Source organism: Trichogramma pretiosum, unplaced genomic scaffold, assembly GCF_000599845.2.
Source record: "Trichogramma pretiosum strain Unisexual culture from Peru unplaced genomic scaffold, Tpre_2.0 scaffold46, whole genome shotgun sequence".
NCBI lineage: Eukaryota > Metazoa > Arthropoda > Insecta > Hymenoptera > Trichogrammatidae > Trichogramma > Trichogramma pretiosum.
The window spans coordinates 725,266-753,017 of NW_019641609.1; the positions used below are offsets into that span (position 1 = coordinate 725,266).

Sequence of the window (27,752 nt, forward strand, 5' to 3'; positions counted from 1 at the left end):
TAAAAGATTTAATAAAATATTTAAAAAATTTTTAATAAAATAATAAAGTACTCGATATTACACAAATAAAATATAGATATTACTTGATATTAAATTTTTATATTACAAAAATTAAAAAATTTGATAAATTGATTTCAAAATAATCACATAGAACTACTTCTCTGTTATAGAGAAAACATGGAAGAACTATTGCGCTTATATCATTGGTTAAACTTCAACTTCAACAGTATACATCGTGACTAGAAGTCACCTGCTATCGTAAAAATTTACAATACATATATTTGATTTATCGAAAAAAATTGCTGTATAGGCACTTAAGTTTTTGAGATTTTTACATTGTGTGCGCGTATATGATGTGCTTATCGTATTTTTTTCTTAATATAATACATAAATTACTCTACTTAATACGATAAATTCATGTTCATATCATTCGTATGAATATATTTTCTTTCGCAATTCCATTGTAAGAATGGATAAAAATAAGTATGTAAAAAATTTCATTAAATCGGTTTTAAGTGGCTCAAATAATCACATCGGATTTTCAGCTCAGCTCTCTCTTTCTCTCTCGTTGAAGAAATTTACAATATGAAGGAGCTACTACTTAACATTATTATGGCAGTAATACAATACTCTCATCTAGAAAAATTTGAATATTTTAACGCGATTAAATTTTGGAAAAATGCCAGTGTTTCGCGACCATCGATCCGTAATCCGTCTCCTCTTCTCATTTGTTGCTACCGGCTGAATACATGGGATTCTTGAAGGTCGATGTTGCCTGCTTGTAAATCGGATTTTCACTCTGAAAAGCGTACAAGTTAATCAGCGACCAGCCGAAATAACAATTTAGTAAAAATTGAAAAACTATAAACTCACAGCGTCCCACTTGGCCATCATGCGTTCCTTCTCGAATCTCGCAAATTCTCTCCTATCGTGAATAGTAGTGAGCAGCTTCCATAGTAATAGCAGAGCGAGCCCAACTAATACTACGGCGGCAATGACTCCCAGTACTATTCCTAATACGTAGACTTGCGGCGGGCACTCGCGATTCTTTTGCAGGCGCACGTGAAATTTGTTCGTGGTAATATTGTGATGATAGGCGAAGAAGTATTTGCAATCTTGATCGTCGTAGTCGCTGCAGCTTCCCTCCTCGCGGTCGATGTCGATCTCGATCGTGTCGACGTACTCGTACTTGATGTCGCTGATCTTGCAGGTGGTGTTGCATTCCGGGGGCGGCTCGTCCATCGTCGTCGTGTCGTTGCTGCCGAGCATTCGGTGAGCTTCGCAGAGGACGCAGGGCTTCAGGTCGTCGCATCGGCTCGGACACGTGCGACAAATCTGGCAAAACTGGCCAGAGTAGTGCATATCGCCGTCATCGTGGCACTTGCATTTTCCGCACTCGCATGTACCCTGCGACGATCAAAGACACGATGCCAATTTTAAAAGCAATAAAATAATTAAAGGGCCTGGGTAATGCCAGCCAAAATGATTGACTTACGTGTCCGGAGCACTCGAGGCCGTCGAGGTAGCAGGTGTCCTTGTTGGTGCTGCATTCGCACGCCTTGCCGCTCCAGCCGGGATGGCACTCGCACTTACCGCAATCGCACGTACCGTGGCTCGGGCCCGAGCACAACTCACCGTTGCGACGGTCGCACGAGAAGTTATCGCACTCGCAGTATTGTCCGGTGATTTCCTGCAACACGAGCATTATCACAGACATGAGTTCGCACCCACGCGCCAACTAAACGTCCAATTATCGCCTCGCAATTAGCAACTACATAGTGCTCGGCTCACCTCGCCATCGGATCTTTTGTTGCAGTTGCATTGATTGCACTCGCAGGTGCCGCGGCCGCTGCAGTCGACGGTCGTCGTGTTATCGGGTCGGCAGGCCAGATCGCTCGTTTTGGCCGAGACCCCCTTGCTCGCGTCGCAATCGCACTTCTTGCCAAAGTAGCCCGCATAGCAGGCGCAAATGCCGCAGCTGAGATCGCCGTGATTCTCGCACTCCGTGGAATTCGGCTGGAACCCGCGCGTAAACGTTGCGCTGGTGTCCGGTCGCTCGCAATCGCAATCGCAGATCATTTCGAGATTTACAGTTAGCGATTCGTTGATACCGACCTACGATGGGGGAGAGAAAAGAGGTTGGTATAAAAAAATCGATGCGTCGGATTAAAAGGAGTCTAGCGAATAAAATTATTACCGGATATATGAGGAACTTCTGATTCCATTCGGAGCGATTTTCCGGGCAAGCCGGTACTTCGACTTCTACGGTGAATTCAACTTTGTTACCGACTTTCATTCCATCGCACTTGTTGGTCTCGACCATTGGTCCGCCCAGGCAACTGGAGTAATACTTTAGATTGACATTACTACTTGCAGTATCTTTCATTTCAATGGAACTAGAGATCGCATTGTATTGCTCACGAACTAAATCTACGATGTTACTGGAATCGTTGCTGAGTTTGGCAGCGTATGAACCTTCAATGAGATTCGTCAAATTATTGTAAATTCTAATTTGCTCCTCTGTAACAGCCCAAATTATGTTGACAGAGTTTTCCTTGACTTTTCTGTTGATTTGAGAGATGCTGGGGTAATCTTGAAGAGTGGAATGCGTGTATAGTCCTGTTTTGTCGAGATGGCACATACCATCGTTGGGCTTGACGATGCCACCTAGTTTACCGTCGCCGGCATAGTGAAAACTGGCATCGGTCGAAAATAGCAAGAGCTTACGAGCTTTTTCGCGCCAGCCAATTTCGTCTCTACAGACTATTGCCTGCATTATAGCGTCGAAGCCACCTTCGGGAGCGTCTAAATTACCAGAAACTGGGGCATCTCGTACCTCTGTCTGCAATAGCAATTAGAACGTTAGATTGTTTTTGCACGATTTTTAATTGTAAAAAAATCTTATTAAAGATGAAAGAAATTTTTTACCGCAAATCTACGAGTGTTTTGAGATAAAGGCATATGATTTCGATAACCGTATGGTGCAGCACATCCATCACAAGGTTCTATCAAGCTAAAAAAAAGAATTTCAATTAAATAATTTTATAGATTTTGATTTAGAAAAAAAATTGTTTAACAACTCACGCTTTTGGCACCATGCTCACATAAGGCATGACAACTTTATCGACAAAACTGCCAAAACCTAATCTGAAATTACTAGTTATGTTGCTCATACTTTCTACAAGCAGCTGACCCAAATCAGACAATTTTTGCTTGTCATCTTTCATAGAGTTACTCAAGTCCATAAGATAATATAAATCAACTGGATAATCATCTGCCTGAGCAAATTCAATTTTGATTTTCTGGACCTCATCTAAAAGGATGAAACATTATTAGACCTCATTTTCCAATAATGTATGATTTAGTGATAAAGAATTTATATTCTTACTTATTCTCAATTTCAAGCTAACTTCCTGAGGATAAAGTTGCACTGCTTCTTGTTTATTACTGCCTATGTCATCTTTGCTGACTGATTTTTGTTCTTTTTGTTTATTATCTTCTTTTAAACCAATCACAGGACTATAACTTCCTTTGGTTAAGTCTTTATATCTTATTTTAATGTACTCGTTATCAGGATTAATAGTATAATCATCAGGACATTCTGCTGATATTTTGGCATTAACATGTGGAAGAAAGCACCGTTTGTTACCAAACCCCTGTAAAATCATATACAGTTAGTTTTTCTGATTTTGTATTATTAGAAAACAAAAAAAAGTTTTCTTACAGGCATAGAACACCATGCACAACTGGGGGTCTGTATACAGTCATGGCAAGTCTGCTTGTTAATGCATGCATTTGAGCCTGTCGTTTTTTCAGACGCAGACTGTAAAGCTAGAGTAATGATTGTCATCCATGCTAATAGCATAATTGTCACACAGCACCTTGAGTAGTTGACCATTTCTGTAAATAATTCAAATAGGTTTATTAACTATCACAAGGTAAAAAAAAATCTTAACATTTTTTTGAAAGATAATTTTGTCAAAGACCTTATTCATCATATGCATGAATTGAAATATTTTATTTTAAAATAAAACTACTAATTGGTATATTTTTGATAATTAAAAAAATGAAATGGTTCTGTAGATTACTTATCAATTAAAGGGGCTTATCATCTCAAGAAAGAGTTTAGCTCTGTGCTTGAAAATTTTAACTTAAAAAAAGAATATTTTTTTAGTTTTTAAAGCAGTTTTTGAGTATATGTCTGTGTTTAGTTCCATTTTAATTTGCCTGTATTTATATTCAAAGAATATAAAAAAGATTCAAAATTATAAGAAATTAAAAGATCATTATGTGTATTTTATTCATATCTTGACTCAGACTCTTCCACCACAAAAATCCTGATTCACACTCTTACAGCACTGATGACAATAAAGCAAAGCTTGTAAAAAGAATAATTGCTGGATCAGAAAATGCAGAGTTTACAAAATGATAAAGCTCCACAGTGTGAGCTGCAAGTAAATTGATACTTTCAAGAACAGGTAGAGTCATGACAGAGGATTCGATTTGTTGAATGGGGAAACATTTTTAATATGCTCAACCCATAAAATGTTAATTATTTGTTTTAGAAAAGGGATGTTTACACGAACACACGTAAAAATTTCTCCGCGAAATATTTTTAAAATAGGGCTATTTGAAGACTGTAAAACTAACTTTGAGCTTCAGACTACATAAACAAACTCATAAAGCGGCTATATTTATTCATCGTCCAATGCACGCTCGGAGTTAACTGGTAGTTATTCGGAATCGGAGCACAAGCGAACGTAAAATTTAAACGCCTCTTGATTCGCGATAGTTCAAATACGATTGAGATCGATTTTAATACGAAACAAGGAATAAAGATAATGATAATTCGTAAAAATATACGAGTAGGTGCGGTCGATCAACGAGCGCGTAAAAACCAGCTCGCCATGGAATTACTCTTTCCTTCCCGTGCTTTTTTTTCTCTTTTCACTTTGCGTTTATTTCAAGTGTACCTGAAACTCGTTGTCAAACCACTCGCTTATATAGCCATACACATACACAAAGGTAAACGCGTTCCTCGGCGAGAAGAAAACACACAAGTACACACACGTGACGCGTCTTTGAAATGCGAACAATACAAACACATCGGGACACAAGATGCCGTCATCCTTATAAATTCATCTCGCTGATTTTTGGTATTATATTACACGTAATGCGCGACTTAACGGATTTTCAAATCGATGATTTGACTGTGCGAGAAGTCGCTGATGCATCACCACCGACGCCTGCACATTCATGAATAAATGATATGCGACTGTGTAATCCTTACTTCCTGTGTTATCAACCTTTCTCGGTTGTCAATTGGTGTCGCGTGCCTCTTGTATAAAAATATCACACTCGCACTCAATGATTTATCCGATTAATTTTGATCAGCATTTGGCTTTTGACTTTTACGGACATAAACACCGACACTTGCTGAAGAATAAATAATAAAGAAACGTCACCGCATATGACGTTGTATAGCACGACGCTGCCGGGCAGCGAGTCCGCAGAGACTGAGTAATCACTGGCAAGAGTTTTACTTAGCGGTTGGCGTTTAGCAATTATTATGCGTGTGCGCCAAAGACTCGATCATGCGCGCATGGTGGGGGAAATGAGAGAGCTTCAGATTACGGAATACAAAAATTCTGCAAAGAATGAATCTCTTCTTGAGGGAAAAGATTCATTTTTACTATTCATTAATGACATTTTTTATCAGTTATCAATACATTGTGAGATCGAGTCTAACGAAATATGTAATGGAGTATATATGTTTTCAATATAATGAAATAATGACCAATTTTTCTGATGTTAAATTAATTTATTTAAAACTTCATCCTATGAGGGTACTGGCTGCTGCGCAGTCCAAACATAGTTGCAAGATAAGCAAACATTGTCTTCTTTTCTCCAGATTTTTTGATGGCATCAACAATCATTGAGTCAACCAGTTTTTGGTCAACTTTTCTTTGAGCAGAAGGTACATATTTTGTCTTCTTAACTGCAAAAATGTCACCCTCTTCTTTCTTAGCTCTCTTCTCGTGCACTCTTTTGAAGTACTCATCATTGAGATTTTCAGGGAGCTTCACACCACTCATATCGATCTTGGTGCTGGTGGCAATGACATAGTTCTGATGGACACGTCTGAGTGGGCATCCATTGATGAGGAATGGACCTGAAAATCATTTATAAATTGTTTATTGTAATCAAAGTAACTATAGAAAAATCTTTAATTTTTATCAATCTGATCAAATCAGTTGTTCAGAAAATAAATAAAATGTATCCTTCAAATTGCAAATACTAAACACTAAATAATTTGAAAGATGTTAAAAGTATTGAACTCACCATTAACTAAGAGTAAACCACTCTTTAATTGTTTCATGAAAACAACACGCTTGCCCTTGTGTGGACCAGCAAGAAGGATCAAGATTGTTCCAGGAACAATGCTTGCTCTCAAATGGCGAACATGCTGGGAGAAGCATTTCTTGGCAGGCCTCTTCTTGATCAAATCAGCTGTAGGATAGCTGGACCTTCTCTTCTTCAAAAGAACAGTTCTGGTCTGACCATTTTTCTCACCGCCGATTTGCTTCTCGACGGTAACAGCCTTCTTCTCAACAACCTAAAAAGAGTTAAATTCACAATAAGAATTGACACTTGTATTATGATACATTCATTCTTAATGTTTAAAAACTACTGACCTTCTTGGGAGTAGTTTTGCCCAAGAACTTGTAAATGGCCTTTTTATGGAACATACGGGCTCTTGAGAACCTGTTAATTCCATTACCCAGGTCGTAATTCCTGGGTTTTCCCTGGGCCTTCTTGCCCTCCTGGGGCTTGGTAACTGCGGCTTTCTCCATCTAAAACATTAAGTATCACAATGAACATCTGTGTTGTACAGCTAATTACAACTATCAGCTATTAAAGGTTATGTTGTTTAGTTAATAATCTAATTTTGAATGCTTGACAGTGAAAAATGACATATTATCAGCAAAAAACGTTATTGAAACATTTGCACACGTTTGCACAATTTAGGTTGCAATTTTCTAAAAAAAAGTAAGTGATACTGAACATTAACAGACTCTAAAATCAGCCGGTTAACAATTATTAGAAGTTTTCACGTTTAGAAAACGATTGGATAATGATTAATTACAATTGAAGCATGAAAAGTTGGAAAACGTCATTTCGTTGTTCCATCCTTTATCAGATAGTCAAGTCATAAACTATCAGACGGTTAATATTATTGTAAATGAAAATTTTACAATACTCACCACGCGTGTTCAAGCCAAAAAAGAGAGCTCCTCGTGGCCGAGAATTTGACTGGAGAGAAACACTTGTGACTATTCTACGTTTGACGTCATTCACGCAGCGCGCTGACGGGAGACGATTGGCGCCTGTTAGTCGGATCTGCAAAGCTGTGAAATTAAATGCTAATATTTAAGAATTTTTTAAATAAATTTATCTAATTTCATGACTATAAAATAATTTTGATTGCTTGAAAACAATTTTTAATGATATTAAAAAACTTATATAATGTATGATAATTATTGAAAACTATATCAATGAAAAGTTCTTGTAACTTATGGCAGTGCCGCAGCAGCACACATGATTTGTACATGATCTAAGCATTGCAAATGCTTAGGAACATAGACCGAGATTAGTCAGAATATGAGGTACTTTACTACTAAATACACGAGTGATGTACTTTTCGAAGGTCTATAATATAAATTAATTTTAATCAAGGTGATAGTTACTCGCGTCATTTGTAATTTCTTGAATTCGAATCGCCGCTTATGGCGTTTCAGTTTCACTATGCGTTGCGCAGTGGCGTTGGAATCACCTCGCCAAGAGTTGGAGCGGCACGAACCGTGGAAGAATCTTTCCTTTTTTGACTCGTAGGTGCGTAACACATGTGCATATCGTGCTCGTAATCTGTAATTATTATATTCAGCTTATAATAATCCTTACAAAAGTTTATCCAACATGATTGTTTATCATCAAAGTGACTCAATGAAAATCATATTTTTTCACATTTAAAATTTGTTCAATGTTGCTTAAGTTTGGAAGGCTATTTGTGGGGTTATGTTGAGCGCATTGATGTTAATATCAGCAACGTGCAATAATACTCTAACTATTTTCGCAATAACTAATTTAGGTGATTTTTGTCTTATAGAAAATGGGTCGCGTTATCAGAGCCCAACGTAAGGGAGCGGGATCGGTTTTCCGTGCCCACACGAAGAAAAGGAAGGGAGCCCCAAAATTGCGCTCTCTCGACTATTCCGAAAGGAATGGATACATCAAGGGTGTTGTAAAGGTAAGTTTCATCAATTATATTTCGTGCAATTGCATTCTTATGTAATTGGAAGTAATGACAATACTTGACAATACATAATGACAGTACTTGAACAACTTCAAAGTTGATGTATTGTATTCTACGTTGAATCTATTCATTAATTGCACACATTGATTTTAGGACATCATCCACGACCCTGGCCGTGGTGCTCCTTTAGCTGTCGTTCACTTCCGTGACCCTTATAAGTTCAAAACACGCAAAGAGTTGTTCATTGCCCCAGAAGGTCTTTACACCGGTCAATTTGTGTACTGTGGCAAAAAAGGTATGTTAATATTTTGTACCATAATTATCTTTCAAAGAATTATGTTTATACAAAATAAGACTTATGAATGTTGTCCCTGTACTTCTATATAAACGATACTCTTTATTTTTTCAGCCAACTTAACCATCGGAAATGTAATGCCCGTAGGCACCATGCCTGAAGGTACTATCATTTGCAATGTTGAAGAGAAGACTGGTGACCGAGGCCGATTGGCTCGTGCATCAGGATTGTATGCAACTGTGATTGCACACAACCCAGACACAAAGCGCACAAGAATAAAGCTTCCATCTGGAGCTAAGAAAGTCATTCCATCCGCCAATCGTGGTATGGTTGGTATTGTTGCAGGAGGTGGTCGTATCGACAAACCTATCCTGAAGGCTGGTCGTGCTTATCACAAGTACCGTGTCAAGAGGAACTGCTGGCCAAAGGTAATTACAATTCATATACAAACTAGGCGAATAAAACTATTTATTACCAATTTACTACTAATTTATTACAATGATGGTTTAAGACATTTGAAAACCGATTAAACAGTGGAGGAAAAATTTATTTACTGAGAATTTGCCGAACTTCATTTTTATTAGGCATGTGGTTCTGACTTTTATTAATTTGAATATTAATTTCTATTTCAGGTTCGTGGTGTTGCTATGAACCCCGTTGAGCATCCTCATGGTGGTGGTAACCATCAACATATTGGTCATGCTTCCACAGTCAAGCGTGGAACCAGTGCTGGTCGCAAGATTGGTTTGATCGCTGCCAGAAGAACTGGTAGAATCCGTGGTGGAAAGACCGAGAAGAAGGAAGATTAGATTTTGAATAAAAATTAATAAGCTTAATAAAAACAAGATAAGCCTAAAAAATAAAACTTTTTAATTTCAAATTCCTTTATTGGTTTGAGCTAACAAACCATTGTAAAGTATGCCTTGAAAAATTAATTATTTTGAGAGTTTTTATCTTGGTACTCTGTAAGACTGAGTTAATTGCTGGAGGATTGGCGTTCAAATTATAATCGAGCAATTTACCCATAAATATATTAAAATGATACAAATTGGACTTCCAAAAATGAAAAAGACAATGTTGAATATGACAAAAAAATGTATCAACCAAACATGCGATTGTTGACATTGCTCAGGATACTATAATGCTATTTTTTTGAACTTCCTTTTTCGAAAGAGTCATTTTTGGAATCTAAGGAAAGAAAATTCCACATAAGAGTATTAACCGATCTCGTCTGCAAATTACGCTCATCTCGATGCCCTCCTTTCATTTCGCCTCCCAAGTTCAAATTGATACGCTGTCTGTAGCAAAAATAATCACCGATACCTGGTAAATCAGCAAATTTACATTTATCAAGCATTGACTAGTAAACCACGAGATCGAAGCATGATTTATACTTCGTATAGGCAGGTTTTTTTTGAAGAGCTCGCTCCTCGCGGGCTCCTCGTTGAGTGCGCGCGCACATTGCCGCCCGCTAGTTCCGAATCTCTCAGGGCGGCGCTGCTGCACTGCTCTCTGCACAAGCCACAAGCGGAGGAGAGAAACGCGCGTGTGTCTGACAGTGGAACTTGGCAGTGAGCCTAAGTGAGGCTGTTACAAATCGAAGTTTTTTTCAACACAAGCTCTGTTGTTTCGAAACATTAACATTTAATACAATACCAGCGAGCTACGACTAGATCATTGTAATTGTCTATATTCATATATTCTGATTAGATATTAATTGTCACGCTTCGATAACGATCCCACTCTCCCGCTGCTTGTGTCTCCTTGGTGCATCTCTCCCCGCATGAACCAGAAATCATCCCAATATCCCTGGTGCTGCGAAATCCCTCGCTGATTCCGTTTCGTCGACTCGAACGTCCGATCGATCGATCGTCGTCGCCGAGCAAGTGCTGTTATATTATACGTCCAAGTTTCTAACAATGGACGCTTGATCGTGTTTACGGTGGGCTTGATATTGAATTTTTTGAATCGACGTTATTGTGTGTGAGTGCCCGTGATAAGAGGACAGAGAGAGGAGAGAGAGTCAGTCAGTCGCAAGTATATTCATGTCTACATACACGAACATATCTATATATAACGTTCACTTATACAGACACACACGTATTATATATATAAGTGAGCATGCATACGTATAAAAGACAAAACGGAAATGGCAGGACGGCCATTTTGTTTCCCTCTCGTGTTCGTACGGGACTGTACGTCTATGTATACATGTATGACTAGCCACATATACACGTACGCGTGTCGAGTTGTGTCGGTGTGTATGTGTGGCGGAATATTTCTCTCTTTCTCTCTCTTTGGCAGACATTTCTTATGTGTGCAGCAGCAGCAGTACCGTCGACGTGTGTTACGTGTCCCCTCCACTCTATACTCTCTCTCAGCAGCAGCGACTCCCTACTGCTCTGCGCCTCGCAGTCCTAATCGCGCGTGCGAATTTTCTATAGCCCACCACAGCATAAGTTCAGCACATATACACACACACACACACACACATACATACGTACACGTATACACACGTACACTAGCGAACGCCGTGCACTCATCGTTCGCACCAGACTCGAGTCGAGTACATCCACAAGTGCAAAACGTTTTTTCTAAATTTTTTCGTTGTTGTCCGTCGTACGTACCAAATCGAGACCAGTTGGTCGAGTGTCATCGCCGCATAATACGACGACGACAGGTTAAAATCTCTCTTTCTCGCGCGCGAGCAACACATACACTCTTTCTCGCACAGCATAGTAGTATAGCAGCAGCAAAAGCGAGGTTAGTTCCCCTCTGTCCTACAAAACCCAAGCCTAGCACAGAAGGCGATCCTCTCTCTTTCTCTCGGTGACACTTGGACGAATACATTGACAAATCGATCGTCGACGTTTCGCGCGATAGTCCATCCATCGAGTGCAGGCGTATATTATTATCGTCACGGACTTCCCGAGTCCATTGTCATTGTCAACTGCATCGGGATAATCGCTGTTCGAAGAGTTTTTCGGGATAAAGCAGATGTGCGTATACGATATAATAAATGCGACTGTGTTGTAACAGAGAGAGGTCGTGGGAATTACATTGTCAGTCGTCGATGTCGCTGTCGTTACGCCCGGATACGCAACAGCACCTGGACATGGATGCTCTAGTGGTAGCATCGTCCGACACGTTTTTCATTTCTTTCGTCTCGTTCGCTACACGGCGCCTTTGTGCCTGTTATAACGGTTCTCTCCTTTCGCGTTTTTCAAGCCTCGGCGAAAGCTTTCAACGTATATAACATAACGCGTGGAAAAAAGAAACTTCCGCCTCTCGCGATCGAGTGCCTTGAGACTTTTTTTTCATTGCCGCGCGAGCAACGCGCGATATATTATTTGTTGTAAAATATTTCTATGCGTACATTTGGCTCGGCGCGTGAATCTATCATTTTTTGCTTCGTCCCCGCTGTACGTTTGTGTATATAGTATATGTGTGCGCAATTATATGTATATAGAATGTGAACAATAATCGCGGACGCACACATATATATACACACTCGTATTATATATAATGCAGCTCAAGAGTGTAAAATAGCGCAAGCTGGCAATGCGCGCGCAGCAAAGTGTATCGCGCGGACACCATCGCTCTGCTGATGCTTCTTGCTTGCTTGCTGCTGCTGCTGCTGCTGCTGCTAAACGAGAGCGTGCACGGGGCCGCGGAAGCGTGACCTTACCACCACGATCGTCGTGTTCTATAAAATACATCTGTATGAACCCCGCGAAGATATATCTATGTATAATATTCCATGAAATATACTTGACATATCATCCTCCTCCTCTCGCTCAGTATCCATCCACCACCTACCGCGAGATCATCTCTTCGTGCATATTATATATAGTGACTGCCTCATTACATTGTATACTTTGAACGTTGCAGCTTTAATAATACAGCAATACTAGCATCGAGATCGCAGAGGCATCTTCTTCTTTGGGACTCGAGTGAATTTCCAGAGTGACATCGTCAACACTTTGCTTGTTGAGCGTCGCTTCAAAGAAAAAGGGTGGAAAATTTGTGTCGACTTTGTTCGTGTGTTTTCGAGAGCTTGTGTGACTTACATTTCAATTACAAAGGCCGAGCCTGCAGATAATTTCGCAACCGAGTCGGAGTAATATGAGTAATGCAGCCAACCAAAATGGATCAGGTCTAGAGCAGCAAGTCAGTATCTGAATTTTTAACTCTTTTTTTAATTTCTATCTCATTCTTTAAGAGCGCGGTTATTTTTTTTACGCTATCCCGATTGCGATGACTCACTCTCGCGACGACGACGACGAGGACGACGAGACGCGACGCGAAAGTGTCGTTGCACGCGTGTACACATATATTTATCAACGATTTCATAGAGAGAATTTTATCGCATCGTCTGCGCGAGATAAAGCGCATTATTAAACTTGGATTTAAAATCGTGTCATTCAATGAAGTTCAACGCCGACGAGCAGCGTGGAGTCGATAATGTTATTGATGCTTAATCGTGGCCTTTCGTCCCGCGTAAATTGCTTAGGTGAAAGTATATGAAACGTAGACGTTTTCTGAGCGCGTCGCCTCTCTCCATCTGTCTATATCTCTCGGCTGCTTCCTTGTTCACGCGATCATTGTCATTTTCATGATTCACATTGTAGCCGACCAACCTGCTACAAACTGCGGGTATTTACGCACATGTTTACGGGCAGATATGATTTTTTTTCTTTCGAATATATGCACCGAACGTATAATAATCGAGTCGAGTGAATCACTATGTGCGTTACTTGCGCGGTATTTCATCGCGGCGTGCAATTCGTCGCGAGATAATGCAAAAAATGTCTTGTGTACTCATCGAAATGCCATTTTCTCTGGATATGTTACAGTTAGCTGGTCTGGACTTGCAGGACTCCCGCCAATCGAGTGGGGGTCGCTACATTCCGCCGCACCTACGCAAAAAAGCTGGTGGTGGAAGTACGTACTCGATTAAATAATAATCGCACTTATTATCACATTAAAAGTCATTGCACCTGCACTTTAAGATGTTAACTTGCACTTGCATATTTAAAAACAAAAAACATTGTCGCTAAACAACCTTTATCTTTTCCCCCTGGATCTTATCAGATTCTGATTCTACAGATTCCTACCAGGACAGTGGTAGCAACAATCCTCCTCCACCGCCCTCATCCCAAGGTTCGGGTCGCTACAACGACCGTGGCGGGCGCGTAGACGACCATCGCGGCGGCGGCGGCCGTGACTCGTACCGAGGTGGGCGCAACGACGCCGATTTCGGCAACTTCGGCGGTCGCAATCGACGCAACGACAACGGCTACGGCGGAGGTGGCGGCGGCGGTCGCTACAATGACCGCGGCAGCGACAGAGACCGTCAGCAGGACCAGCCACCGACCGGCAATGATCGTTGGCAGGAGCAGCCGCGCAACGATCGCTGGCAGGAGCAGCCGCGCAACGACCGCATGGGCGGCGGCGGTGGCGGCGGGCGCTACGACGACAGGCGCGGTGGCAAGGAGATCGACTGGACCGTGCCGCTGGCTCGCGACGAAAAGTCCGAGCTCGAGCTGTTCGGCGAGAGGAGCACTGGAATCAATTTCAGTAAATACGAGGATATCCCGGTCGAGGCATCGGGTGACAACATCCCACCACACATCTCATCCGTAAGTGTCATCTCATGTACTCGTTTACTCTTTGTTCTAATGGCCACAAATAATTGAAACATTGATTAATGTATCGTGTTTTAAAATAATTTTAAATAGTGGCCTATAGAAAAAAGCATTTTTTGATTTGGGAAGTAAACTGTTATTACTATTAGTTGCTTCTCAGTGTACCGATGCGACAAATCAATATTTCAAAGCAAACTTTGCAAAACGTGATTTACATAGAAAGTTAATTAATCATTACCTTATTTACAGTTTGAAGAGGTTAAGCTGACCGAAATTATCCGCAACAGTATCAACTTGGCTGGCTACGATAGTCCCACGCCCGTGCAGAAGTACGCCATACCAATAATCATCAATCGTCGCGATGTCATGGCTTGTGCTCAGACTGGGTCTGGAAAAACAGCCGCCTTCTTAGTGCCGATTTTGAATCAAATTTACGAGAGCGGACCGGCCCCTCCCCCTCATGCATCCGGTGGCCGTCGTAAGCAGTATCCTCTTGGTCTGGTGCTGGCACCGACCCGCGAGCTGGCTACTCAGATATACGACGAGGCCCGCAAGTTTGCCTACAGATCCAGAATGCGACCTGCCGTCGTCTACGGAGGATCCGACATTTCGCAGCAGATGCGCGAACTCGATCGCGGCTGCCATTTGCTCGTCGCCACCCCCGGTCGTTTGGTCGATATGTTGAATAGAGGAAAGATTGGCCTGCATAATTGCCGATACTTAGTACTAGATGAGGCCGACAGAATGTTGGATATGGGTTTCGAGCCTCAGATTCGTATGATTGTTGAAAATAACAACATGCCTGCCACTGGCGAAAGACAAACCCTTATGTTCTCTGCTACCTTCCCGAAAGAGATTCAAGTGCTCGCTAGAGATTTCTTGAGTAACTACATTTTCTTGGCCGTCGGTAGAGTTGGATCAACGTCTGAGAATATTACCCAAAAGATTGTTTGGGTTGAGGAACATGAAAAGAGATCTTATCTTCTTGATTTATTGGAAGCTAATGACTATGTAACTTGTAAGTATTTTATGATTTGTATTGTGTTTTATAATTTTCCATGAACGTAGTTTTAATGTTGGACTAGTAACTGATACTTTTTCGATCTTAGTTCATGGAATATTAAAAGACGTTTTTTGATTTAAGGATTGTACGATTTATCTAGTACTTTTCTTAGTGTACCGACGTAACAACTAAGCAAACGATAAAAAAACTCACCTCTTATATTTATGACCTAATTACAAAAACGAATCTTCAATCTTTTTCCAGATGCTGCTGAATCCTTGACACTGGTGTTCGTTGAAACCAAGAAAGGTGCCGATCAACTTGATGAGTTTCTGCACAACTTGCATTTCCCCGTCACCAGCATCCACGGTGATCGCTCGCAGTTCGAGCGTGAGGATGCTTTGCGTAGTTTTCGGGCTGGGCATACTCCGATTCTCGTGGCAACTGCTGTAGCTGCCCGAGGTCTTGACATTCCACACGTTAAGCATGTCATTAACTTTGATTTGCCTGGAGACGTCGAAGAATATGTTCATCGTATTGGTCGTACTGGTCGTATGGGCAACTTGGGTGAGTTCTCTTTCACAATTGAGATGAATTTCTTTCAAAATGTTCTATGGTCAACAATGAATTATTAATGTAAAATGATCTTTAGGTACCGCAACGTCGTTCTTTAATCATAAAAATGCCAACTTAGTTCGCGATTTGGTACCATTGCTTCTTGAAGCTAATCAAGATTTACCATCGTGGTTAGACAGCATGTTCAACGATAACCGACATGGTGGTGGTAGCAGCCGTCGTCCTGCCGCTAAAGGTCGCTTCAGCGGAGGTTTCGGTGCTCGCGATTACCGTCAATCTGGCGGTGGTGGCGGTGGTGGTGGACCACCCAGTCGCAGCAATGGATCTTATGGTGGTAGACCAGCTGGTTATGGAGGTAATGATCCTTTGAATGTCCTATGATTATTTTAATGAGAAACTATTCTTCATATGCTCAAATAATTTGTTCTCTTTATTTATAGGTGGTAACGGTTACGGCGGTAACTTTAGCTCGTACAATTCCAGTAACAATAGTAGTAGCAATGGTGGTACCGACTGGTGGGGTTAATCGAATTATTATTAATTATATAAAATCGCACCCAACTTCACTTGTGCAACCATTACTACTACTTTTACTATTACTACTATAACTACTACTACTACAACTACTATTCTACATACAGATTCAATTATATGTAAGAAAAGTCACGCGGGCACACAATAGTTTCAAAAATTATTATCTTTTCGAAAAGATGTCAAGTGTAGACCTGTGCGAGCTTAAAAATCTCGAATTTGAGACTCGTACCAATCAATGATGCACACGAAGCATACGTTACAATTACACTATTATTAGGAAAAGAAAGCGTTGAATAAAAAGGCAAAATTACGAGAAAACAAACCATTTGCGAGTAGTACGTAACGAATATTATTATCATATCAAAACTGCCAATTATACGCAATTGTTGTGTGCGCGTTTTGGTTAGACTTGGAAAAAGATGCAAGTATTGGATGTGAAGCAATGTATTTGTATACGTGTAAACGACGTCCGATGGTACGTAAAGATGTCAGCGATGATTAAAAAAAGCTTTTACGCAATGAAAAAGACAAAGAAACGTATTACTTTTCTTTTTGCGATGCTCGGGAGCTTAAAATATAGATAAACTCTTGTTGCAACGCCAAATGAGTCGAGGAATCTTGTTGATGGATAATTTGACTATAATTTTGCTGACATGAGGAATATAAGAACAAGTGATGTCTCTGACTGAGATGAAAACGATGTCGTATTATTATATAGTTGTAAGCACTCGTACGTTGCTTAAATTAATAAACATGAAATTCAAAACTGACGCAAGTATTACTTGCGGTTGCTGAAAATAATGCAACAAACGCAGCTCGTTGTGACTTTTTCGTAATCATAATAATTAGCGAGTATTTATTTTGCTCGGCATCTCGAGCCCTCGAAGGACAGTTGTTTTTAATTTAAAATCAGAAGAACTCGAAGCTTGAAGCTATGTTTGAAAAAATTCACGATATAATGTTTAGAATCGACGAATGGTACTTTAGTCCTTTGCCGTCCCTCAATTTCAAAAGAGACACAGAAAAGGAATAAAATACAGGCTCTAATGTTAATTGCAACTTAAAGTCTTTCGGAAAGACCAAGAGTCCTAGGAAATTGACAAATGATATAACAAAATATAACCACGCGCCTTCATAATAAGTGAATCTATTTGATTAGATTTCATTTAAAAGGGAGAATCAAATCGGAAGCATGGCTTATTTAAAAAAGCTTCTCGTTCGTTCTTCCCTCCTCTAATTATTGATTCTCCAATTATATTATATGTTATTAGTTTTCCTCTACGCAAACAACGAGAAGCCGACGTGTATCACGGCGATGACAACTTCGATAAAGTCGGCTATTTTTACGTGATATTATAGAACTATTTATGTAGCTGTCGGATCTCAAAAAAAAAGATGCAGAATTATAAGAGAATCGTTATCAAAGAGAATTGTTGCGTGTTTGAACTGAATGTTCATTTAAATATATCTGTATAATATATGCACGTGTGAAATCGTCGTTTGCGTTTTGAGGATATATATATAAATATTATATGCGTGCGTGTATGTCGGTGCGTAAGACCCACTCGCTCATACACAATCGAAACAAATGTGTCTCGTCTATAACATGTAGACGAAGTAGTTAATTTTCTTTTTCATTATAGTTTATGTCCAAGGAGAAGCAAGCCAATTTCTTGTAGCTTGATTATCGAAAGAAATAGAGAATTGACAAACCGGATTCTATAATATTAATAAATTAAAAAAGGTTGCAGTTACAGAAGTTGCTTAGAGTGTATTAAAGGGTGGGATAACGTAAACAAGTTTCATACTTATGAAATGACAGAAAAAAAACAAACAGTAGAGAGAATCCTATGTATGAGTGTAATGCGTGTTCGATGAACTTTTTTCTCTGTTAGGGCTCGCTGTTAAAGTACAGAAGTCTTGCCCCCTTGTGTGTGAAGCCGTCGAGCATTTACACCGCAAATTTTGTAATCTTTATTTAAAAAAAGAGATTTATTAAAATGAACAATATATTTAAAAATGAATAATGTGCGCTATTATTAAATATTTGTCATAGTAATACTTAAACAAAGGGTTGAAACGATGTTTTGACATCGTCCCCATCGTAATAACACGAAAAGCATCTTTCAAAATAAACAAGACATTTTAAAGAAAAAAATTAATTAATTGAAAAACGACTGTGATATTGAACGATCTTGCGACATTCGATTGTTAGCGTTAATTGTAAATTGTTTTTAATTTGTTCGTAAAAAAAGAAAACTGACGAGCCTACGTGTATACGATTAATTGTTTTATAAGTAGGTAACAGACGCTGTTTAAGGATCGAATGTCCTCATATGAGTACGGGTTAAAAAACAAGTCGTTAGATTTGCGCGGTTTTAACATAATGTAAAGGGTAATCCAAATTGAAAGGGTTCATTAAAAGAAAAGATAAAAATACTTTGCTGTGATGTCCGACATAGCTCGTGTTATAAAGAAGGAGGACCGAACGTTTATGTGTCCAAATGTAATACATACGAAAACGCGTGTAGAATTTTTCATTAAGCAAGAGAAAGAAAGAAAGTAGGGACCGCGAGTAAGCAAATTGCATGTAATACAAAGTCGTCTTCGTCGCGATCAATGCAAGATTCAAAAACCATCTATAAAATCCGCGCAGTGGAATCGCATTGCAAACAGTAGATTGTGATGCTCACAAGCACTGCCAAACGAATCAACATTTACAGCTAAACGTTTTTTTACTACCGCTCTATCGCTTCTCCGACATACGTTTTTACCCAAGAACTATCGGAGACGTGACGTGATTGTAATTATTTTCTAAAATGTAGAATCTCCTCGAAGACGATAATGTGGCTGACAAAAGAAATATCACGTTAGCTGGAAAAAGAGTACAATTTTTAAAAGTAATTTGAGTATAGCATGAAGATTATATCTATAAAATAAGAAATGTTTGAATTTATTGAAATAAAAAAATAATCTAATGATTTATTAGTTCTCAAGTAAAAAGTCTTATTATTGAACAACGAGTATTATTTTCTTTGATTGACAAATAAGATTATGTACGTACTTCGTAAATGCTAGTCTGTACAGAGCTTTATTACAATGTATTGAAGTGAAAAAAAATTTAGAATCGCTACAAAAAATTTAAATTTCGATTGAATATCAGAAATCAATCAGTCGATTGAGAGATTAATCCCTTTTTCTGTCTTTCTCTCTTGCGTTTAGTTAGATGTACTTCGGGATATGACAATTATAAAAGAAGCCCCTTTTAAAACTTCTTTTTTATCTAATAGAAGTACACAGGTGGCGGGATGAATTTTGTACGTTTACCAATATATCGTAACTTCATATTTCTTTTTTTTTACTTGTATGGTCGCACGATTTTAATATTTTTTATAGGATTATTCACACGTTTTACATTTTAACGTCTTAACTGCATAAATAATCACACATTTTTTCTATTCATCTTAACAGAAGCTTAACAGTCTTGCATTTTTTTTTCTTCCGATATATACACTTACACATTATAACTTCAATAAAAACAGGATGCTATAACAGCATTCCGTGCGACGCTTTCGACAAAAAAATCATGACAATTCTGACATGGTGTACAAGCTGATGTTTGGAAAAAAACGAAGAGAATGAATGAAATTGCGATCGATGCAATAATAAATAGAATATCGTTATAGTTTATTTTTCTTTTCATCTGACTCTGGTGAAAAGAAAAAATTCAAGACAGCACAGCTTGTCCTCGCGAATAAACATATAGAAAATTTTTTTTTCTTTGATACTCGTTTCAAGAGTGGTCAAAAAATATTAGTCCGAATTTAAAAGTTTTATGTTCTAGGTAATTTAGATTAATTTTATCAAACTTAGAAATACCCACCGTTAATTTTTTATAAAATGAATACGTTTTGTCCTCCGCATAAAAAAGATTACGCGATTAATCGGGCACGAGCAGCCTCGCGTTTTAAAATGTAAATTCGAAATTATTAATAAAAACTGAAAAAAAAATCAGGGAGATATTGAAACTAGGCCAAAATGTAAATATTTTCAAGTGCGTTTTTTCAAGATTTTTCTTGAAAAGACGTCTCGAAAATTTTCATTTTAGTCTGGCAGATGTACCTCTTTAATTGAATTAAAAAAAAGTACGGTGTGTCGACGGTCTCATACAATTAACTTGTAAAGTGTATGCGTGTATGAGCGCCGTGCGCGAATACCCATAGTACGAATCTAATTGTACAATGGATACTTTTTTGGATATTCTATCGTTTCAATTTTCTATTTTTCGAGTGTGTACGTGTGGTTGTTAATGATTATTTCAATCAAATATCTCGTTTCACGCCGATGGAAGGCAGCTATTGAAAAAAATATTAAAACAATTTTGAGAGAATTTCTGTGAGAATGATGAGAATGAAAGTTTGCATGAGAACAGAAAGTAAGGCGATATGATAAAGGATTCGAGTTTATGTGTTGAGCAGAAGATAAAATTGAATTGAAAATAATTATTCGAAAAAACTGGGTCAAACATTACTTTTTGTTAAATTTTAACATCCGAAATTTAAAACAATAACGTTAACTGTGACTGCAATCATTATTAACATTATCGAAGGAATAGTAGTTTGAAGTTAAAAAAGGAATGATGAAAAGAGGAAGGGAAGTATAATTTTTTGTATGACAAAATAAATGCGGCGTGCGAGATGAATGTATTTTACAATTAAAAGTGAAATGGAAAATGTGTGAATCAATGTGAGCAATTGATAGTTTACTCGAGTCATTTAAAATGAATAAGTGACTCGAGAAACTGGATTTTGTAGAAAATGAAAAAAATATTGTTAATTTTATGTTTCCACGTTTGCCTCTAATATGGATCTGAAATAAATGATGCATACATATAATTGTAAAGATTGGATGAAATGTGTTAGCGAGCGAGTGAAATGAAAGAAAAAAAGAATATTTTGAGCGAACGAGATCCAAATAAAATTCACGAATAAAATCTTTCTCAGATGCGAGAATAATGCAAATACTTGTACTATTGTATTGTTTTACTTCGACCGATGTATAGACCGGTTAGTTAAATTTTTTTTAAATAATTCGTTCTCATTTCTTCATTCAACTAAATAATATATTTTGTCTATTAAATTGAGTTCAGTTGCATAATTTGGATGAAGTTTCATCTCTTCGCGTCGAGCCAGCTACTATGACACTTCTCGCACGTTCGCCAAATCATTGTTTCACTTGAATCACGAAGTGAAAAATAAAATAAAAAATAAATAAAAAAAAATAAACCAAGGGCGTGAGGAGACCACTAAACGTTCCTCGCGCTGGTCGAGAGAAACTAAAAGGGTGTTTCGAAGAATGAGAGAGTGAGAAAGAGAGAAGCAAAAAGCAAGATGTTGACGAATTGAAAGAATTGTCAAGCATAATTTATAATGAAGGAAAGAAAACAAAAAAGCGTAACGGTGATGTACCATTCTGTCGGTCTTTTTACTGTAGTAATCACACAAGAATGCAAAAAAATATTTACAATCTATACGTTATAGTTGGGTGTAGAATGTGAAAGGATAATAATAACTTAGTGAACATCAAGACAGAGAGCATTGAATATTAAAAAAAAATAAAATAAAATAAAAATAAAATCACGAAAAAATCTGTATGAAATTAATTAGACGAATCTACAAATTTCTGTATGCTCTCGGTGTACAATGTGTAATTAAGGACAAAAACAAAAAAAAATGTGTGAAGATGGAAACAAAATAAGCAAAATAAAGAGAGAGGTATCTCGACAAACGATGCCGTTCATGATTTTCATGAGAAAAAAAATTATACACTTGTTACGTCTCTCTGTTGTAGTCAAATCCCTCCATCCTTGTTTCCTCCATATCTTTATTTCATTATCAACAGGAATTTCGAAAATCTGTCTTGCATCGATATGTGTCGAAAGTGCCGGCGACAGCAGAGCTTTTACGCAATGATTGATTGCTATGCCGGCCCGTAAGTTTTCCGTTTGAAACTTGGTATTACATATGGTAAGTCGTGCGACCTCCATTATCCGGACAAGCTAGTGATTCTTTATTGATGAGAATCTTTATTTTTTCTTTGTGAAGTAAAGCTGAATACATTTTTGACAATTGGTTACCAATGAACCGATTTTTTATTCGCTTACAAATCATATATGATGACAAGCTTTCAATTGTGGATTAAAATGATGTCCATTGTCTAAAAAATTTTGATGATCCATTGAACGGTGAACCAATTACGTAACGCAATTGGAATAGTTACTCAAGAGAATAAAGAATAAATATTACGGTACTCCCACGTTCTAGGAAATTAACGCCTACGGCGATAAGACCTGTATAGTACGCATCGGCGCCGCTCAAAAAAGCGAAGCACCACCAGCTGGTCTTTACTTCTATACAATATACAAAACCGTGTCTTCGCGTGCGATGTAACGCTACGTATGTACTACGCTATACACATACGCTGACGTGTGTGCTTGTGTGAAAGTGTGTGTGAAATGTGTTGGACCAATCGCGTGAGACCACGAACGCGATGGCGCGTCACACGGACGTAAACTGCTGAGATTCGCGTATTTTCTCGTCAGTCAACTCACCACGGCAGCGAAGCAGTACTAATATGTTTTCTCGTGCTATACACTACACACAGTGCTATGATGTATAAATATATACGCAGACGAGTCTGAGAGGCTGCTAAAACACATCCACGCGAGCGCGACACAGAAAACTTTTTTCTTGCGTCTTGTTCTCGGCCGCCCGACGCGGGGACTGTTTTGTTGCAACGAAATAGGAGGTTGAAAAAATAACGAGGGTAGACTGGCTCTGGCACGTCCAACCGAGAGAGACATCAGATCTTTCCAAAACAACGGAGACGTCAGGGAATCATTGTCAGCCCAGCTGACGTAAATCATTACGGAAGAATGTATCGCTCGTGCGGACTGTTACTCGTACTCCTGCATATTGGGCACGATGGTACATATGATTGATTTTTACGTTTCATTATTTATTTATTGATGTGAATTTATGCTAATTTACACGCGCAACTGTGTATCAAATCTGTGAACAAGTCTGGCAATAGCAAGCTCTCTTTTCGCGAACGTTCACGACAGAAGGCTTGTAGTCTGCCTAGCAATTAAAATACTGTAAACTCATCATGTTACAAGCTGTTGTTGAATTTTCCATTCTGCTGGAAAATCTACCATTGATGCATGACAATACCCAATCAAATTTTAATTGCATCATTTTGTGTTGCGCTTGCATTGCCAAACTTCCAATCAAGCATTGGAGTGCGTCTGTTGTCTGATTACTAACAATGATATGTTTTTATAGCTTCTGCAACCACAACAAAAGGCTTAGATAAGCTTTTGGAACTTGGAACAGAGTTTTTGCATACTGGTCGTTATCAGGATGCCTTGTCGTACTTTCACGAAGCCGTTGGTGAGTTATAATTGCATCCCAACTTGGTTTTACCCATTTTAAAAAGGCTCGTCATTTAATCAAATGATATTTACTATTGTTTTCATATAGAGGCTGACCCCAAGAATTATATGACGTACTTTAAGAGGGGCACAGTGTATTTAGCATTGGGAAAAGCTAAGCAGGCTTTGACAGACTTTGATAAAGTATTGGACTTGAAACCAGACTTCACAGCTGCTAGACTTCAGAGAGGTACGGTTCACCTTAAGAATGGAGATCTTGCCATAGCAGAAGAAGATTTTACTCAAGTTGTTAGTAATTTTTTACTTATCATAATACTCACATTATTTATAGAATAAACTTCATTAATTATTGATTTTAGCTTATGTTATTACCTGGTCATGAGGATGCCTCCAATGCTTATTCTAAGTTAGCATTAGCTAGAGATTTAATAAGTAACGCAGAAGCATATTATTCACATGGAGATTATGAATCTGCTGTTGCACATTTGTCAAGTGCCATTGAAATTTGTTCTTGGTCACCTCATCTTAGGAATTTAAGGGCAAGATGTAGAATACAATTAAATGACGCTGCTGCTGCAGTATCTGATCTGAGATCTGTTGCGAGGCTCACATCAGATAACACAGACGCATATTATGAACTTTCAACTTTACTCTATCAGCTTGGTCTGGTCCAAGACTCTCTAAAGTGAGTTGACAATTTATTGAATGTGTAATCTGATATAGAATTAGCAGTAAATGTTTATAAAATTAAAATTTACTTTTACAGAGAAGTCAGAGAATGCTTGAAACTAGATCCAGAACACGAGACCTGTTTTCCTTTTTATAAGAAAACTAAAAAAGTAGCTAAGTTAATTGAAGATGCGGAGAATGCACATGAATCTGGAGATGCAGAGACTTGTATAGATAAAGCAAATAAAGTTCTTAAATTAGAAACTGATGTAGTGAATATAAGGGTAACAGCGTTAGAGTTACTATGTAAAAGTCACACTGCCAATTCTGATACTGAGCTTGCAATCAAATATTGTCGCGAAACTGTAGATATTCATAAAGATGCAGATAGATTATGTCTTTTGGCAGAGGCTTATCTATTAGGAGATGAATACGACGATGGTGAGTTTTGAAAAGCTTTTTTTTTAAAAATGCTCAAAATAGTTTTTTTTAACCATTGAAATCATTGACCATTAATTTGTACTTTTACAGCTATTCGAACTTTCAAGTCAGCTTTAGACTTGGATCAAAATAATCAAAAAGCGAAGCAGGGTCTGCAAAAGGCTCAGCAACGACAAAAGCAATCGGAACGTCGAGATTACTACAAAATCTTGGGAGTTCCACGTAACGCGAAAAAGCAACAAATAGTCAAAGCTTACAGGAAAGCAGCACAAAAGTGGCATCCCGACAATTTCCCCGATGAAGACGAAAAGAAACGGGCCGAGAAAAAATTCATTGACATCGCAGCTGCAAAGGAAGTACTAACAGATGAAGAGAAAAGGGCGAAATTCGACAGAGGCGAAGATCCATTAGACCCCGAGAGCGGTAAACATCAAGGTGGCTTCAATCCCTTCCAAGAGTTCCACCACTTCCATCAAGGCAGTGCCGGTGGTGGTCCCTTCCATTTCAAATTCAACTTCAACTAAGTGTCTTTCTTAACATTTCTACTGGGTATTCTCATCGATTAGATAGCACGCGATGTCAAATTTACGGAATAATACAAGTCCCGTGCTAACCGAAGAGATATACCGAAACAAGAAAGATCACGCATTTACACAACTTTTTTAATTCAAGTCACTGCAATTTTAGTCAAGCAGTTGCATTTATGCGACAAAACTTTATTTAGGTCGAATCTAACAATCAGCTATTCGACGAATGTGTCAGTAGTTCCGTTCTGGTTAACGACGAATGTGACGCGACGCGTGTGTACACTTATCACCGGTAAAATACGCGACTAGTCGAAAATTCGTCTCCCTATAAGTTCCAAAGACAAACTTTTTTTAAACGATTATTTTTCTCGCTATGTCGATTAATTGTGTGAAAAAAAAACTTCCGAAATAGACGCAACGAGACATTTCCACACGTGATTTTAGAGGACTGATGTGTCGTATCTCATTCTATCATCTGTAAAAAAGCCCCCATAAAGCGATTGAATCGTTGTATGAGCTGTTGTATCATCGGGTATAGGTAAGAAAAGAAGAAGAAACGCTGTTCTTTGCCTTTTAGAAAATACAATTATCATAGACTTAATTTTTGTACCGATATCCGATGCTCCTTTGAATATTGAGTAGTATTTTGTTTGTCGTGGTATGATTGTGCGATTGTGCGAGAGATATAAATACTAATAATGTCACGAAAAAAAAAATTGTTTTGTAAATATTATCCTTGTAATCGGTCCATGATCTTGGACAATTGTTTAAGAATATATTATATATTTCAATTATTTATACGAAAAAAGTCAAGAGTCAAGCGTCTCATTTCATTTCTTTTTCTTTTTGCCCTTTTTCTTTTTCTTTTTCGCCTTCAAGAGCAGTACTTTCAGATTCGCGAACTCGCCCAGCTCGTGCCTGACCATGTAACCCCGCCACAGGGACTGAATTATCGTCGCCGCTCGGTGCACCGCCTTCCAGTACTCGATCTCGTCGAGGATCCTCTGCTGCTCGGCCTCGTACTCGTCCACCAGCACCTGTCGCTCGGCCCTCAGCTCCTCCAGCTTCTCCAGCTCCTCCTGGATCTTCTCGATTTTCTCCTTCATCTCGTTCATCCGCTGCGAGCGTTGCTCCAGCTCCGAGTTGTATCGGTTGGTCCAGTCGACGGTCTGAGCCTCGCACTCGGCTATCGCCAGCTTCATGTAGGCCTGCAGCTCACGCGACGTCCTATCCTCGGATTTCTTGCTCTTGTCCAGCAGGCCGATCTCTCGCAGCACCGACTGCTCTTTGAGCCAGAGCTCGTGCTGCTTCTGCTCGTATCTCGTTTGCTCCGTTCTCTCGGTGTAATCTGTCAAAAGGGGAAAGCAATTGCATTGTCGAGTCTGCAGCTATTATATTTCAATTATTGTTACCGATTTTTTCATTATTGGCACAGAAAGACTCGTCGATGGATTTCTCTAAATTTTCCAGCTCGTCGTGGTATTGTTGTATCTTTTGCCGACTGGTCGCCCGGAAATATTCTATCGAATCCTCCAAGTTCTTAGCCGTGTCCTCAAGAACTTCGGAGTTCATTTGGCTCTTGTGCCGCTTTTCGTGCTCGCTGGCTATCTCATTGACGTGATGCAGCAAGGTGTAGTACGAGCCATTGGACTCGAGCTCCTCGGCCGTGATCGACAAGATGTTCTGAGCCCAGCCAACGTCTCGCAACAGTTTCTCGGCGACGGGCAGAACCACCAGCTCGTGGCCGGTCTCCTCCACAAAGTGCAGCATCTTCGGCCGCTTGTCCTCGGGATTTTCGCGGCAGAAATTTCGCTCCTCCAGTTTCGGCGGTTCCCGTCTGATGGTGCGTTTGAGAATGTCCAGCTCGTCGATGGCCTCGCGCAGGACCAGCGAGAACATGGTGGATTCGAGCTCCTCCACGCGACGCTCCGCCTTGGACTTGGCCTCGAGGTGCATCGAGAGTCGGTACACGCCGGGATTGATCGACGGTCGACTGCCATATTGGGGACCAATTGCTGGATCGTCCGATACGGTTGAATTATGACTCGGCCTAAAAAAAGTTCATTGTCAACATTGTTCGTTTTAATTAATAGTTTATAGGGATCGAGATAAATAAGAATTTCCAAGTACAAACGAGATATTGCTAGATCCGGCCGAGCCCAGGGAACGGGAACTGGCGTCCTCGAAATCGGCGTCCGAATCGATCGTTATCGCTGTCAAGCGAATCTCCTTGAGATTGACTGATTTTTTGGACTTTTCAGTTTCATCTTTGACTGGTCCGTCATTTGTTAC

The 27,752-nt window shown here is 39.2% G+C and overlaps 6 protein-coding genes across 15 annotated transcripts; 3 read left to right on the forward strand and 3 right to left on the reverse strand.

Moving 5' to 3' along the window:
• Nucleotides 1-71: 71 nt before the first annotated feature.
• Nucleotides 72-5,521, reverse strand: LOC106654771 (integrin beta-PS). 4 transcript variants are annotated; one of them, XM_014374773.2, is made up of 10 exons: nucleotides 5,291-5,521; nucleotides 3,725-3,900; nucleotides 3,389-3,656; nucleotides 3,085-3,313; nucleotides 2,929-3,013; nucleotides 2,198-2,842; nucleotides 1,792-2,115; nucleotides 1,496-1,690; nucleotides 874-1,407; nucleotides 709-799 (listed from the first exon to the last, which is right to left on the reverse strand). In XM_014374773.2, exons 2-10 carry the CDS (start codon nucleotides 3,896-3,898, stop codon nucleotides 725-727), a joined length of 2,529 nt encoding a protein of 842 aa, XP_014230259.1. In that variant the 5' UTR covers nucleotides 3,899-3,900; nucleotides 5,291-5,521; the 3' UTR covers nucleotides 709-724. The 4 variants fall into 4 exon arrangements, with proteins under 4 accessions (XP_023314266.1, XP_014230259.1, XP_014230257.1 ...); XM_014374771.2 differs by lacking the exon at nucleotides 5,291-5,521 and adding an exon at nucleotides 4,974-5,042; XM_014374770.2 differs by lacking the exon at nucleotides 5,291-5,521 and adding an exon at nucleotides 4,651-4,741.
• Nucleotides 5,522-5,806: 285 nt separating this feature from the next.
• On the reverse strand, nucleotides 5,807-7,367 carry LOC106654775 (60S ribosomal protein L6-like). Its single transcript, XM_014374783.2, has 4 exons — nucleotides 7,266-7,367; nucleotides 6,696-6,854; nucleotides 6,343-6,616; nucleotides 5,807-6,172 (listed from the first exon to the last, which is right to left on the reverse strand). The coding sequence occupies exons 2-4, from the start codon at nucleotides 6,852-6,854 to the stop codon at nucleotides 5,826-5,828; spliced, it is 780 nt and encodes a 259-aa protein (XP_014230269.1). The 5' UTR covers nucleotides 7,266-7,367; the 3' UTR covers nucleotides 5,807-5,825.
• Nucleotides 7,368-7,800: 433 nt separating this feature from the next.
• Nucleotides 7,801-9,469, forward strand: LOC106654776 (60S ribosomal protein L8-like). Of its 2 annotated transcripts, none has more exons than XM_014374785.2 (5): nucleotides 7,801-7,893; nucleotides 8,168-8,308; nucleotides 8,468-8,609; nucleotides 8,724-9,037; nucleotides 9,242-9,469. In XM_014374785.2, the coding sequence occupies exons 2-5, from the start codon at nucleotides 8,171-8,173 to the stop codon at nucleotides 9,416-9,418; spliced, it is 771 nt and encodes a 256-aa protein (XP_014230271.1). In that variant the 5' UTR covers nucleotides 7,801-7,893; nucleotides 8,168-8,170; the 3' UTR covers nucleotides 9,419-9,469. The 2 variants fall into 2 exon arrangements, with proteins under 2 accessions (XP_014230271.1, XP_014230272.1); XM_014374786.2 differs by having other exon boundaries at nucleotides 7,887-7,928.
• A 691-nt stretch (nucleotides 9,470-10,160) lies between these two features.
• On the forward strand, nucleotides 10,161-20,000 carry LOC106654772 (ATP-dependent RNA helicase bel). Of its 6 annotated transcripts, none has more exons than XM_014374774.2 (8): nucleotides 10,161-10,288; nucleotides 12,501-12,779; nucleotides 13,466-13,553; nucleotides 13,704-14,251; nucleotides 14,507-15,275; nucleotides 15,525-15,827; nucleotides 15,913-16,191; nucleotides 16,277-20,000. In XM_014374774.2, the coding sequence occupies exons 2-8, from the start codon at nucleotides 12,735-12,737 to the stop codon at nucleotides 16,360-16,362; spliced, it is 2,118 nt and encodes a 705-aa protein (XP_014230260.1). In that variant the 5' UTR covers nucleotides 10,161-10,288; nucleotides 12,501-12,734; the 3' UTR covers nucleotides 16,363-20,000. The 6 variants fall into 6 exon arrangements, with proteins under 6 accessions (XP_014230260.1, XP_014230265.1, XP_014230264.1 ...); XM_014374779.2 differs by having other exon boundaries at nucleotides 10,162-10,288; nucleotides 13,719-14,251; XM_014374778.2 differs by lacking the exon at nucleotides 10,161-10,288 and adding an exon at nucleotides 10,431-10,551.
• Nucleotides 20,001-22,929: 2,929 nt separating this feature from the next.
• On the forward strand, nucleotides 22,930-26,271 carry LOC106654773 (dnaJ homolog subfamily C member 3). Its single transcript, XM_014374780.2, has 6 exons — nucleotides 22,930-23,356; nucleotides 23,714-23,821; nucleotides 23,912-24,111; nucleotides 24,183-24,508; nucleotides 24,590-24,933; nucleotides 25,024-26,271. The coding sequence occupies exons 1-6, from the start codon at nucleotides 23,305-23,307 to the stop codon at nucleotides 25,455-25,457; spliced, it is 1,464 nt and encodes a 487-aa protein (XP_014230266.1). The 5' UTR covers nucleotides 22,930-23,304; the 3' UTR covers nucleotides 25,458-26,271.
• On the reverse strand, nucleotides 26,265-27,267 carry LOC106654488 (IQ domain-containing protein D-like). Its single transcript, XM_023458499.1, has 2 exons — nucleotides 26,873-27,267; nucleotides 26,265-26,808 (listed from the first exon to the last, which is right to left on the reverse strand). Exons 1-2 carry the CDS (start codon nucleotides 27,228-27,230, stop codon nucleotides 26,291-26,293), a joined length of 876 nt encoding a protein of 291 aa, XP_023314267.1. The 5' UTR covers nucleotides 27,231-27,267; the 3' UTR covers nucleotides 26,265-26,290.
• Between the last annotated feature and the right edge of the window lie 485 nt (nucleotides 27,268-27,752).

What these genes read in the sequence shown, in the direction of transcription:
- LOC106654771 (XM_023458498.1), bottom strand. Translation starts at nt 3,898, where the DNA reads ATGGTCAACTACTCAAGGTGCTGTGTGACAATTATGCTATTAGCATGG. An exon ending in ACAAAAGATCCGATGGCGAG is followed by an intron (nt 1,691 to 1,791) that starts GTGAGCCGAGCA and finishes CTCGTGTTGCAG; the next exon opens with GAAATCACCGGACAATACTG. An exon ending in TGATGGCCAAGTGGGACGCT is followed by an intron (nt 800 to 873) that starts GTGAGTTTATAG and finishes TACGCTTTTCAG; the next exon opens with AGTGAAAATCCGATTTACAA.
- LOC106654775 (XM_014374783.2), bottom strand. Translation starts at nt 6,854, where the DNA reads ATGGAGAAAGCCGCAGTTACCAAGCCCCAGGAGGGCAAGAAGGCCCAG. An exon ending in GCAAAACTACTCCCAAGAAG is followed by an intron (nt 6,617 to 6,695) that starts GTCAGTAGTTTT and finishes AACTCTTTTTAG; the next exon opens with GTTGTTGAGAAGAAGGCTGT. An exon ending in TGGTTTACTCTTAGTTAATG is followed by an intron (nt 6,173 to 6,342) that starts GTGAGTTCAATA and finishes AATGATTTTCAG; the next exon opens with GTCCATTCCTCATCAATGGA.
- LOC106654776 (XM_014374785.2), top strand. Translation starts at nt 8,171, where the DNA reads ATGGGTCGCGTTATCAGAGCCCAACGTAAGGGAGCGGGATCGGTTTTC. An exon ending in ACATCAAGGGTGTTGTAAAG is followed by an intron (nt 8,309 to 8,467) that starts GTAAGTTTCATC and finishes CATTGATTTTAG; the next exon opens with GACATCATCCACGACCCTGG. An exon ending in TGTGTACTGTGGCAAAAAAG is followed by an intron (nt 8,610 to 8,723) that starts GTATGTTAATAT and finishes TTATTTTTTCAG; the next exon opens with CCAACTTAACCATCGGAAAT.
- LOC106654772 (XM_014374774.2), top strand. Translation starts at nt 12,735, where the DNA reads ATGAGTAATGCAGCCAACCAAAATGGATCAGGTCTAGAGCAGCAA. An exon ending in GATCAGGTCTAGAGCAGCAA is followed by an intron (nt 12,780 to 13,465) that starts GTCAGTATCTGA and finishes GATATGTTACAG; the next exon opens with TTAGCTGGTCTGGACTTGCA. An exon ending in TGGTCGTATGGGCAACTTGG is followed by an intron (nt 15,828 to 15,912) that starts GTGAGTTCTCTT and finishes AATGATCTTTAG; the next exon opens with GTACCGCAACGTCGTTCTTT.
- LOC106654773 (XM_014374780.2), top strand. Translation starts at nt 23,305, where the DNA reads ATGTATCGCTCGTGCGGACTGTTACTCGTACTCCTGCATATTGGGCAC. An exon ending in CCTGCATATTGGGCACGATG is followed by an intron (nt 23,357 to 23,713) that starts GTACATATGATT and finishes ATGTTTTTATAG; the next exon opens with CTTCTGCAACCACAACAAAA. An exon ending in AAGAAGATTTTACTCAAGTT is followed by an intron (nt 24,112 to 24,182) that starts GTTAGTAATTTT and finishes TATTGATTTTAG; the next exon opens with CTTATGTTATTACCTGGTCA.
- LOC106654488 (XM_023458499.1), bottom strand. Translation starts at nt 27,230, where the DNA reads ATGCTGCACTTTGTGGAGGAGACCGGCCACGAGCTGGTGGTTCTGCCC. An exon ending in TGCCAATAATGAAAAAATCG is followed by an intron (nt 26,809 to 26,872) that starts GTAACAATAATT and finishes CCCTTTTGACAG; the next exon opens with ATTACACCGAGAGAACGGAG.